The sequence below is a fragment of the Nannobrachium achirus genome (genome assembly GCF_963921795.1).
Source record: "Nannobrachium achirus genome assembly, chromosome: 20".
Classification (NCBI taxonomy): domain Eukaryota; kingdom Metazoa; phylum Chordata; class Actinopteri; order Myctophiformes; family Myctophidae; genus Nannobrachium; species Nannobrachium achirus.
Genome location: NC_137827.1, coordinates 21,520,839 through 21,534,795, shown reverse-complemented (window position 1 = coordinate 21,534,795; position 13,957 = coordinate 21,520,839). Strand labels below are relative to the sequence as shown.

The 13,957-nt window shown below is 40.1% G+C and overlaps 1 protein-coding gene across 2 annotated transcripts in view; it reads right to left on the bottom strand.

Moving 5' to 3' along the window:
• The window catches only part of eml5 (EMAP like 5), a gene marked incomplete at both ends in the record, with an annotated part of 96,418 nt that extends 82,665 nt beyond the window's left edge, over positions 1–13,753 (bottom strand). For both annotated transcript variants that reach the window (XM_080750741.1, XM_080750742.1), the window contains one exon: positions 13,557–13,753. In XM_080750741.1, the coding sequence (XP_080606867.1) occupies positions 13,557–13,753 (197 nt within the window). The remainder of the gene's footprint in view (positions 1–13,556) is intronic.
• Between the last annotated feature and the right edge of the window lie 204 nt (positions 13,754–13,957).

Genomic DNA, 13,957 nt, shown 5'->3' with positions numbered 1-13,957 from the left:
CACCCACATCTGAATATCACACTACCCTACACAGCAGAAATCATTTAACTCTTCCACTTCCAATCTCTTGCTCTCTTATATGAATACTCATCTCCTTCACACTCTCTGCATTTCTCACCCTTTCCCCTTTCTCTCTGCCGTCAGGAGTTTACTCTCACTCTCTAAAGATGGCAAACTTATGCTCCGTCATACATCGGTGTCAAACACCGAAACTAGCCATGTCCAAGTTCCCAATGCGCCGCAGATGCAGCACGCTGTGAGCTTGTAGATCGACTATTTTAAGTATAAATAGATAAATAAAACAGATTATACAAATTGTTATTTTAGCTTGATGAGGAGACCTAACTTCACAGCTTGTGGGCAGAGATGAGATACAGAACCAGGGTAATAGGCTTGATGAGAGGGTGAGTTTATTTTATTTTATTTAACCTTTATTTAACCAGATAAAGACACATTGAGACATGATCTCTTTTACGAGTGTGACCTGGCCAAGAGGCAGAAAAAAGAAATTACACAATCCTTGCTTTACATACAAGACATCAACAACAAAAATAGAACATCCATGATACACAAACAGATAACCAAGAACAACTCCAAAAATACAAAATGTACACTAAATAGAAAACTAGTTTACATTTCTCAGGTAGCAATACATGCAGTGTGCACAATGTACCCAAAAAGGAAGAGATCTACAGAGCAATTATTACAGGTCTGAACAAGTGCAAGTGTTTGTAGATCTATCTAGAGTGATTCTCTTAAAACTTCTCAAAGGAATTAACACAGCCAGTTTGAGTCTGGACTGAAGGTCATTCCATGACCAGGGGCCAAAAAAGGAGAGTATTTTTTTTTTAAATATATATAGAATCAGGTAGCGTCTTCTTGGTTCTTACAGAAAGAGGTTTACTCCGTATCTCTCGTATCTCCCCCTAGCCCCCTACCCTTTGTTTTTACCCTCGCCTTTCTGCACTGAACACTCCAATCCAACCTGGCAACTAGATTACCCTTCTTCCTTATATGAATTATATAATCACAGCAAAGCAGCTAAATATAGTATTCAGACAAAGAGAATCTGATTAGGACTCTTTTAGATGCAGCCAGAGAATAGCTTTGGTTCAGACAGTTACCACACGGCTAAATGTATTTTTATTAGTTCCATCATCTGATCAATGCAGCAATTACCCAAGACTAATTGATATCGGCAACACTGATTAAATGCATACAGTATGACAAAGACCTATTTTTGGTTTAATCCCTACTGCAAGCATAACGAGGTGAACAAATGCATCCACCAATTTCTAAACTATCATATTTCAGTCTGTATATTTGAAGTTGCATCAAGCTAAACTGCATACAATTTGGGTTATTCATAGAAGAGACAGCTAGAATTAGACAAGCTCATGACTTTCTACACAATTCAACAGTCATATTGGTTCATGATGACTATCCAAGATTGCTACAAAAAGGTTGTTGGGTAACTTTTCCGTTGATGCCTAATGTCAATACTTTAGCATGAGCACATGTCCTATGGCATAGAGTACATCTCAGGCATGGAATGATGGACAGGCCCTAGAAAATACAGAACATTTTACATATCTTGGAAGTATCATTCACCATGATGGAGGCGCAAGTAAGGACATTCAAAACCGGATCAACAAAGCATACACAACCTTCATAAGACTTAAACAAATCTGGAAGTCAACCCAATACAGCACCAAAACCAAACTCCAGATCTACCAAAGCTGGAAAACTACAGAAAACAACATCCATAAACTATCAACTTTCCACACCTCATGTCTGTGCAAAATCCTGCGTATATTCTGGCCCAAGACCATCTCTAACAAGAACCTCCTCAACATCACCCAACAAGATGACATGCACTGCATAATCAACAGAAGCAGGTGGTCCTGGATCGGCCATGTCCTCAGAATGGACATCAATGCAATCCCAAGAGTCGCATTACACTGGACCCCAGAAGGCAAAAGAAGAGAGGGAGGCCTAAAACAACATGGCGGAGGACGATCAAGAAGGAGCTCAAGCAACACCAGCAGAGCTGGGGGACAATAGAGAAGATGGCCAAAGACAGATGCAAGTGGAGGAACTTTGTTGCTGCCCTATGCGCCAGCCGGCGTAATGGGGATAAGTAAGTAAGTATGGAATGCATAGGGCCTACAGCCTACAATGTATGCCTTTTGTGCCTGAGATAGCATATTTCCCTTTTGGTATCCTAAAATGAGATGAATCTTTCAATAACATTTCAATTTGTTACAGCGACTGGTAAATGTCTTAACTAATGTGGTACAACTTCAAAAATCTCCTGTTTGATGTAAGCAAAGATGTTTGGCTACATATTATACACATTCAATCTGGATACATATCTAATGATTGCCTCTGCCTGCCAGGTTCAGAATACCCCTTGGACATCACACACTTTACTAGACAGATACAGAATAATCAGAAGGAAAATTAAATTGCAAAAGCAGAATGGCTCAGTTCACAGACTTTTTGCCATCAGTTCACAGGGGTTTTAATACTACGGCTAAAATCCTTTTCGTTTCATCTTTAAAATCACATAAAATATATGGAAATCTTGTTTGTATCACCAGAAGTCACAAGTCTGTTTTCACAGTTCATATTGGTTCATAATACTGTACAATAGAAGGTCCACTATCAAAATCTGACTGGGGCTGTAAGGATGGTCTGGCCTCAAACATCAGGTGGGAACCATGATGGTGAAAAACCAGATCTATAAGCTCACATTGGGCATTCATTTATGACAAAAGGTTGAAATCATAGACTGTAAAAAAAATATGGATGGTGGAAAGCCATTGGTTTCTACAGTATGCTGCACAAATGAAGGTTTTGTGGCCGTTGTATGGGTGACGCCATCATTGTAGAAATCAACGTTCATTGGTAGAAATGGTACCATCTCGAATGCTATTGGCTGCCAACGGTCACGTGCAACCGCAGGGATACATGGGACATTGTCTTGAGCTTGCCGAAAATAAAGAACACGAAGAAGAATCATCACATGCCTATGATCACAAGCCCCTCCTACAGCATACCCTGCTATAACATCAAATATAACATAAATTGGACGATATTTTCACAAAACACATATCATGGTGATTAAAACAAGGCTTTAAACTAGCGACAGGAACCATAAAGTATTTATGACAATGTTTATTAAGGTAAGAAAATCAAATGTAAAAATTCTGGGGGAAATTGATGGAATCCTATGGAGAACATGTTGCTTCTGGTGCCAGAACAGCGCAACTTTCAGTTCTGTGTTGCTTCATTTTAAATCGGGACAACTACACCCCTGGTTGAAATACGGAGATACAAGGTTTCTGCCAGCAACACCATGTGGAAATGTATTGCCATGGAATGTGCTGCATGTGCACCTACATGCTCCCCAGAGGATGAACCCTACTGATTTTGGTGTATTACCCCATGGCCTTTCCTCTGGCGCCACCGTTAAGCCAAAGCTGCCACTCAAAATTGAATTGGCAGATTTTTACTAAACTTGCTGAGTGACCAAAACCAATCCAAATTTCATCAGCACTATCCATTATTTAATAACTATGATGTACTACTGGGAGAACTGACAATACAATTGCTGATATTACAAAAGATTACAGTCTGTACATTCCAGGACATACACTACAGTAGCAGTTTAATATACAGTACCAGGCACATTTTTTTATTGCCAATTTGATCTGTGCTTATGTGCTTATGTTATGAAATCCCCTGGAGGAAAGAACAGCCGTGGTATATTTTGTACTCTGGTGTGATTTATACTATATGAGGAGAAAAGGTTTATCACTAAATTACACAGATATCGAGTCAGACTCTGGTACAATACAGTATATCTATTTCTTCAAGAAACCCCAAATCATCAGATGATATATTATAATTTTGTTTATAAAACATACTGGACAACTAGCAAACTCTTTCCGATCAAAGCCAGACAATTTGCAAATCGCACGCCTTGCCCTCTGGGACTTTCTGGTACTTATAGGTTTGGTATTGTCCAGAAGTAATTTTTTTCCCCCCAAGGCCATTTGTACTCCAATCTCTGGCAAAAAGTAACTATATGATCGCATGGATGAACTTCACTGCAATTGTCATGTATTTATTGTTTTATACTTGTACAGTGTTTTTAATACACCAATAACTAGTGTGTATCTCTTCATATCTGTCAGTGCTCATGGAATACCATGCTCTCCTTTGGTTTTATTGTTGAATGATGATTCTTTATTGAAATGTACTCAAAATGGTGAGTATGGCTGGCTGTCAGTGTCTGAAGTCATTATCGTTCAATGCTGGCAGGCTATGCATTGTCTGCAGAGACACCAGTGGTTATTTACTTTTCTGGATGTTCATTACATGGAATGACAAATGGTGCAAAACAAAATAATGTGAACATGGTAGTTAATGCAGTTGAAAGCATAAAGCACTACTGTAAATAATACAGGTTTGTTGTAGTCAAGTCTTGTGGGATGGTATATTTTATACGTTTCTCACTATGCCCTGTGAAAGTTATTCCTCTCTGCAGAATTTGATCACATAAAAAACTTGCTGAGTGCATTCATGCTCCCTGGAGAATAAACCCTATTGATTTGGGTGAACCAATAGAGTTCCCTCTAGTGCAAAAATACAGCATGTATCTTTGTATTCTTTATTATGGTACTTTATTTTATTTGACCTTAACGCTTATGCTGTTGTTTACTATGTGCTAATGCCTAAGTGAATATACAACCCCCCCACCCCCAATTCTGACATTAATAACCTTACATTGTCCTATTCTTTCATTTTTAGTGCCACTTAGTGAGAGTGCAGGGCTATAATGATGGCAATATCAGTCGATTCAAACCGCTTTGGTCCGGTTGGGTGTAGCTAGAAGGGCTTTTAGAGTTTATATTAACTGTAAACAGTCTAAGATGATAAAGATATGTGGCCAGAGCCCAGTCTGATTTGAACCAGGTCCCCTTTATGTGATCTTAATGTAAAAATGTAAAAGAGTATTAAGATGATATTATAGATCTAAACTAGGATTGATTCACATTCCCCAACACTCCAGCAGTCATCTTTTTTTAGTAATTGCCTACGGCAGATTATAAAGAGGTAGTGGATTAGGACATTTCTAAAGGTCTGTACACTACTATAGACTATCTCTACACTAGGCTTCACGTGAAGTAATTTTAATCCATCTTCCAATAATCCATACAGCAAGTGTGCACAACTAAAAATAGGATAGCCATGATGGAATTCAACAGAGGTTGAACCACTTTGTGATAATAGCGGATGCCCTTATAGTATTTAACAGAATGGTTTGAACTTCAAATACTTCAGCACAGTAGAACTAGCCTCTCCAGTCTTCTTTTACACAAAGGTATCACTACTGTGTCTGAAAGTTGACATGCTATCTTCATCTACATCTTCATCTTCAGGGGCTGTTTGTTTACTTGAAGATGGTTAAAGTGCTGTTTCAGATTCAGAACAATCCTCTCTGCATAAAGTCACCTTGTTACACCAGTTTGATTCAATGAAACCTTTATAATGTTTTTTGTTTCGTTTTTAACTCAAGCATTTACAATGCTGAATGGTATACTTTTTCTTCAGTAAACACTCCTGCACATTTGAGCTAGACAGATCTCTGGTCTTTTTTAGGTACATTTCTGCTTCATTTATAGACACTCTATCATAGATGATGTCACAATCCACAAGCCAATAATCGAGGTAGGCTACTGAGTAGTTGCATGACTCGTAGTTGCTAAAAAACTCATAACTAAAAAATAAAAAATAAAAAATAAAAATAAATCATAACTATTTTCACAGATGTGTTGACATGTATGTGTGTGCGAGCGTGCGTGCGTGAGACCTGTGCGTCCGTGTGTGTGTGTGTGTGTGTGTGTGTGTGTGTGTGTGTGTGTGTGTGTGTGTGTGTGTTGCATCAGAGAGTCATGGCAGCTATAAGTGCAGGATTACAAAAAGAAGGGAACAAACCTTTCAATTTACCTTTTCATAAATGGGTAGAGAGTCACGTCATGTCGATGTGATTGGAACTGACATACCTGCTGGTAATTGTGATAAAGGACTGAAGGTCCATCAAGTGATGTTCAATAGGGTCTTTTTGTTCAACTGTATTTGGCCAACAGTGAGTGAGTGAAGAGTAGCAGCATGTCTGCCAGCACTTAAAGATAGCGTTACATCTTGAGTATACAAGAGTAAAATAGTTTGTGTTTCGTTTCTCAGCATTGTAGGAGCAAAAATTACAGGAAAAAGGGAAATGAGTTTGGGAACCTCTGATTTAGAGCTTGATCTAGGGCCTAGGCTATATACATGCAGTAAAAAGAAAATGATTCACATACATTGTAATGTACCGGTATGTACGTTTTTTGAATTGTATAATACGTAAATACCACAATACTGCCATAGTAACGTGTAAGATATGGCTTCATGGGATCCTCCTGAATCCATCACACTCAGCTAGGGGTTGGAGAGAGCTTTAATAACTAGGTGGAGCATTTGGGTAATTTTGCTAACAAGGGGGATGGCATCCCCCCTCAAAAAACCTGAAACCTGAAATAATGCTTTAAAAAGCATTGTCTCTGGTGAGCCTATCAACATGTATGCCGATAGACATCATTAGTTCACATCATTCACAGCGCACAGCGAGAAGTTCCTGCCTGCCAGTCTGTCATGTTTATTTTCGTTCTCACCACAAACGCACCTACAGTACACTACATGCATGACTCTGACAAGCCCAGGTAACTCATCAGTAGCTGAATAGAACACTTGAGCAGCACTGAACTCAATGCCTGAACTCAATCTCACTATTTTGACAGCCAAAAAATTCAAAGTAATTTAAAACATGTTCAAACTGTTTATGAAAATGGTAAAACCTACAAGCTCACAACGCTTTGTGATCTTGTAAATCAGATTTCCCTTTTTGCTTTAAAAAAAATAGTTAATTCATCTAATTTAAACACCACAAAGAGTAAGTAATAGCCTAATCTATATTTCTGCCCATAAGACGAGCAGGCTATTTGAGCCCCTCTTTATTTCATGTATCTGATTCTCTCATCGATAGTATCATAACAAAGAAATCACCCCAGATTAAGGATTACCCAAGTAATGAATGAAAGTACACATGGTTTAGATATGGACATAAGCTTAGCTGTATAATATGCAAAGACCATGGAGGAAGGCCGACCAGCAGAAATTAACTCTCCTACTGCCAGATTATTTATTTATTTATTGGGTCTGGTGCCATCAAAAAGCGGCTTACCTTTGCGACATTATAGTAGATAGATAGACATTTATTTATTTTATTATTTATTTATTTTTTGATTGTGCAATAGTGCACTTTGGTCTGCCAGGCAGCAGAGGGCGGCGTCATGCTGAGAATGAATGTGATTTGCCTGTTACGTGCATTCAGACCAGTCACTGGCCACAGAGCCTCACAGCCAGAGAAATCAACAAGGAAGTGAATTGGTCTCCGTTGATGTTAACGCATAATGGATTTTTTACACCATCACCGCGGAAAATGTGTTTACAGTACACGGCGGCGCCACCCCTCATCAGCTTCAACAAGGTAACCGAACGAACAAACGAACGCGAACGAGCGCCGTATTGGCGCGGAGGTCTCTTGAGAATTGGGGCGAACAGGAACGTCCAAAGCAGTATAAGAGTTAAGGAGGAACCTGGAAATTAGAGCTGATGAACAAGAGAAGAGAAAAGCGAGATACGACTGGGGGCTTGCCTCTGGGTATGGTATGGAGCCATGTGTCTCACCTGCGAGGTTGGGATATATCCCAGCCTCCCCCACACGCTGACACATGTAAAACCTGACACCACTCCACCAACATCAACATAATCTACAACTTCCTTTAAAATAGACTCTCCTTTTTTTCTTGTCATGCAAAACTGTTTTGTCCTCATCGAGTCATATTTCAGAAACAGAATGACCAACAGTTAATGTCAAATGGATTGCAGATAATCAATTTAAACACATCATTTTGTATGTATAGGATTAGGGCTAAGGCAACCCATTCAGGCCGGGAACACATTTTGCTGTTTGGGAGGGGCTTACAGTACATGTACAGTATGTAGCAACATATTTGTTTTGTAGGCTAATTTCTGATTTAGCCCTATTCTATAATAGGTTAGGCCTAAATGGGTTAACAACTTGTGATTTTTGCAAGTCGAGTAAAAAGTTGAGTTGAAGTCGACTTTATCGTTTGATGACGTCATCACATCACACACGACCCCCCCCCCTCCCCAATTATTTTGCGGAGTCCCCAGATGATTAACTTAATGTGCAACATTGTTTTCTCACTCAACTATAAACAAACCAACATAACATTTAAGTATAGAGGGTATCTGCACATTTCTAAAGTGCCAATTTAAGGTCTTTTTAACACTTATGTTGCAATGATTTTTTCTCTTCAATGTCTCGCGTTGCCATGGTTACCATAGACTTCCATGTAATTGTGCAATTGTGTAAAAAGTGCACGCCCATGCCTAGATGATGCACCACGTGTGTAGACGCTGTTCACAGCTTTCAAACAAAAAAATCCGCTTGGAAATCCGTTCAGGCATTCATGATTTATGGGCCATTATGTTTTCTTCAGATGTAAACAAACATGGCTGCCATGTTTGAAAGAATGGGTTGGTATGGGGGTTAAACATGCAATTTCGCGATCGCGATCATGCCTAATACATTTCTGGAGGTCCAAAAAAAAACAAACAAAAAAACGGCCCAAACTCGGAAAACTCGGGGTTGGCACAGCGTTGGTATCAATACAAACTCGGGAAACTCGGGGTTGGCACCAGATGTGTTAATACCTCTAAAATGACAAATTAAACATTGTCCACATTGTCAAATATATAGAGGCAGAAATTGTGAAAATAACCGATCTACATGTCCTTGCGATGCGAGGCGACCATGTAAAAATGTAAAGCACATCTTAAAGAATTCTCTACAGTTATAGCAGTATTCTGAGTATACTGTCTGTTAGCAGCATGTCTTGTTTATTCTGGCTTTCCCATCATTGCCAAATGAAAATCATATTGCACAGAAAGACAGAAAGTACCACTAAAATACCCTGGCAAATCCAGACAGGGCGTAACATTCACAGTCATGCCTAGATTTATACTTGGTTGCGTGCCACGTTGCACAGCAAAAATAGCTGATTTACAAGCTTATAACACGTCGCAGCGCGTTGTTAGCTTGTAAATCTGCTATTTCTTCGGTGTGACAATTTTTCATTTTGTCACTGCATCCCAACAAAGATGACACTGGTGCACAGCTAAGTATAAATCAACCCTTCAGTTGTCAGGGAGAGCAGCCTTTCATTCATGCGACAATCTTCTAGGGATGGGACGATACGCGATATTATCGTTTATCGTGATAAAAAAACACTCACGATAATCGTATCGTGGAGATTTAACATATCGTGATATCGTCCTCCGTCATGCACTGGGATCAATTCACCTTTTATTTGCCGAGCTGCATATCCGGTACCACTTAAACCCTTTATAATTGGTAAAAGGTACTTATAATATACGTACTTGATACAGTCTTTTTTTCACTCTATCAAATGTCTTTGCCAAAAAATAGCTGATCTAGAAGTTCACAGCGCGTCGCGTGCGGCGCGTTGTGAGCTTGTGGATCGGCTATTTTTTGGCAAATGTTCCGCCCCAGGATAATGGATTTTGATTATCACGATAATATCGTAAATCGCGATTTATTTTCTCACAATAATCGTGATATGACATTTTCATATCGTCCCATCTCTGGAGGAGAGCAGCCTTTCATTCATGCGACAGTCTTCCCATTAGCTCCTTTCCATCAGACTTGGAGACCAGCAAACTGAACAGGCTTCAGGGCAAGACAAAACCAGATGCGAGGGCAGCGATTAATCCAAGTAGCTGCATGAAATAACACATTTAAATGTGGGAAACAAACATCGGTAGAGGGCATTATACGCTAATATTGAGAGAACAAGACAGAGGGGAAAGAGTGGGAGAGAGAGTGACAGATAGAGAGAGACAGTGTCATCGGAGACCTCTGCATCTCTTCCACTGCCCAATATTTATTCAACAGAGTATCCACTCCAGAAAGGTCCCGATACTGGGAGTATGTAAAGCAAACGCACAAGAAAAGTGTACTCAGTTGAGCGCAAATCTCCACCAGAAAGCATAATAATATTGATGTATGAAGTTACATTATTTCCTATAGCCATGAAAGTCTTAGCACAGCATGTAATTGCCAGATGTATGTCTTTGTCATTCTCTCACTCATACACAGTCATGGTCTACCTCACTCTCTCTTTCTCTTTGCTTTGCCCGAAAGTCTGCACTCTAAACTCCGTAAAATGGACTAAAGACTGACTTAAGACAGCTTGGACTGAGTTGATTGAATTGAATTTGAAGGTTTCTTGGTATGTCGTCACATTTTAATCTATATTTCAGTAGTAATCTAGTTCCAGTACAGCCCATAAGACAGTTTTGTAATTTGCTAGTTACAATTTAGGCATTTAGCAGACACTCTTATCCAGAGCGACTTACAAGTAAGTACTTAGTAGCAGGACACTTATCCCATAGCCTGGAGGGATGATTGATTGTTCCATACTGTCAGAACCGTCACAGCTTGACCGTACCCGTCCGTCCGTCCGTCCGTCCGTCCAGACGGGTAACACCTGACACTGTGGTTCCCCTGACAGAATCCCTTGTATGCCCATATATGGAGATCACTAATGTCATAAATATCTAACAGGACTTCATATGGGAATGCCCATATCTGGAGAAAGACAGCCCATATCTGTGTGGCTGGTTCAGACGAGGATCTCCATGTATGGGCATAAAAGGGATTGTATGTACCATGTCAGATGTGATAATAATAATAATAATAATTAGAAATACTGTTCCTACGAAACAGTGTGGGCTCTGTCATGTGAAGCTCAACCAATACTCCAGCTAACACCACTTCCAGATGTTCTACACCTCAATTGCGCCTCATTGGCTAAGGGCCCTGCCTTTGTACTGTGTGCGACAGAACTCACGCGACAGAACTCACTCTATAAATAATGAAGATAACAGTGTTCTCGCCTTTCAGGCGAGCCCACAATAATATCTGGAATTTATATAGCGCTTTTCTGAGTACTCAAAGTCGCTTTACAAGACTGTATGTGTGTGGGTGTGTGTGTGGCAGGTAAAAAACAACAACAAATAAGAGGTAAAAATAAAAAAACAATAAAAACAAGAGTAGGTATAAGGTCAGCTGGGAAAGGCGATGGTAAATAGGTGGGTTTTCAGGGCGGTTTTAAAGGTGGGGATGGAGGGGGCATCTCTGATGTGTTTAGGGAGTTCATTTGACGTCATAGGAGTTTCAAATTACGAATAACTGAGTAAGCAAGTTTGGGTTCTCACAGCATATCTCCATATACAGCACATGGATCTCCACATATGGGTAACTGGTCCGATATACATCACTGGACAGACGGCCAAGACATGGCGCAGGGCGAGGTCGCCCTGAGGCGTCTTACTAGTATATATATATATATATATATATATATATATATATATATATATATATATATATATATATATATATATATATATATATTTTTTTTTTTAAATGACATCATTGATTTTGGACCGAATTGAGAAAAGAATTTGGAATTGAGGTCATTGGCCTGCTGGCAGAAAGCATGCACAAGAAATATGCTGCTGATCAGCACAGTGCAAGATTAGCTGTGGAAAGTCAGACAGACAAACAGAGACGGACGTGCGCGCGCACACACACACACACACACACACACACACACACACACACACACACACACACACACACACACACACACACACACACACACACACACACACACACACTTGATGGCCAATGGTTGCAGTTTGAAAATGTTAATCACTGTTGATTTTCAGATTTAATTGCAAAGGTGTATGGCATTTGTCCACACATTTCTTACTGCAACAAAATGAGTCAGGCTAAATGTGGCCCCAAACCTAAGATTTGGGAGGCTATATTAGGAACAATATCCAGACACAAGCCTGATGCGCCTGATGTAGACTTGTGTCAGGTAAAGCTCATTTTCCCATAGCCCAGTGCAGCCAGCTGCCCAAACATCATATGGTTTGGTGAATGAACTCTCCAGCACAGCATTTGAACTGAGGCAGAGCCAGGCTGGTGTCTCTGTTGACCAATTAATAATGGAGCAGGAGGCCAGCTGACTAATGGCACAGTATATAATCCTAGTCATCTCCAGGCCAACCCACACAATGTCAACACAAAGCACTGAGGCATTGGACAGATAGATCTTTGTTGTGTGCTGGCATGACGTGAAGCACTTTTATGAAGTGTATTATAATCTTGAGAGAATGATGTGCAAGGCCTTTACACAAGAAGTTAATTAGCCCTTAAGTCGTCAGGCTACTTGGCTGTGTTTTATTTAAAAGTGGACGCTTCAGGGTTGCTCTGCCTTTAATCGATGGCTTTCAGGCCAGGGGTTCCCCTAAACGGCAACGGTGCCCTTTCAACGTTTTATAGACTTTTACCAGATCACTGAGCAGTGAGCACGCGTTAATGGATAGCATTGACAGACTGCCAGATGGGTTGACTACTGTTGGATAGTAATAGCCTATATGAGAGTATTTATCTCAGTTACTATCTCAGCTATTTTAGGAAATCTTGTCAGATACCAATGGTGGTGACAATTCTGTCACCTTTATAACTCCACTGAAGAAAAAGTTAACTGCTGTTTAATTTTCAGGGGTATAGGAAATATGGTAGTCCTGAAACATGACGGTCGCTGATATGGATATTATGGATATGTATGACTCTACAACCACATAGGTCTACAATACAATGGCAAATGTTCAGTTTGCTGGTGGTGGGATAGCCCTCAGTCTTAGCTTAACTTATAACTCCATCTCGCAGGGGTGTCGCTTTAAAAGCCCAAAAATAAACTGATCTGCATGTTCGCTTCTAGATTCTTTTTATCCGTAGTACGGAGTATAAATCAGTGGCGTAGGCTACCAAGTGGGCTAAATGTACTTTAAGTAGAATTTTGAGTTATTTTAATTTGACCTTTTCCAATTTTTTGTACTTCTACTCCACTACACCTCAGAGGCAAATATTCTACTTTTACTCCACAACAATTATTTGAAAACCTTAACTATCCTTTCTAGTTTTTGAAGGCAAAATGTTGAATACAATTCATTGTGAGCATGTAGATCTGCTATTTTCAAAATATTTTACAAATGTGATTTGAAAATAATGAGTAGCCTACATTATGATAACAATACTTTTGTACTTTTACTCAAGTACATTGTGAATTCCGGACTTTTACTTGTAACAGAGTATGTCTACATTGATTGCAGTAATGATACTTGTACTTAAGCAGGCTAAAACATTTGAGTACTTTGTTTTCCACCACTATAAATAAATTGAGCGTGTCGCTGTCTGTGGTGCTGAAATGAACGTGCAGTCAAGGCAGCGCGTGGTATAGCGGCGGTGTGTCATTACACTATACCTGATTATGTCATCGTTGTGTCCCAAGTAAAATTTCTGCTTGTGCTCCCGTGTGTTATACACGACTCCCACGCCGGCAACAAAATACACGATCTCCTTGGCCGCCGTGTAGTACAGGTTGTTGCGGCACTGGTGTCCCCGGTATCCGTAAACCCACTCGAGTCTCAGGTGGCAATTGGGAGCAGTTCTGTCAGCCATGTCCGCCGCGCGTCCGTGTCTCTGCCGTTATAGCCAGTATATCTGATACAGTGTCATTCACCAACAAGGATTTATCTTAAGCCTGTGTGTCTCCCATTAGTTCCGTCGGATCTGTCAGTCCAGGAAAAGCGGTGATATTAGGCAGCATCTGAGGGTCATGTGCATGACAGGCAGCCCTGTATTGTGATGTGAAAGAAAGACCCC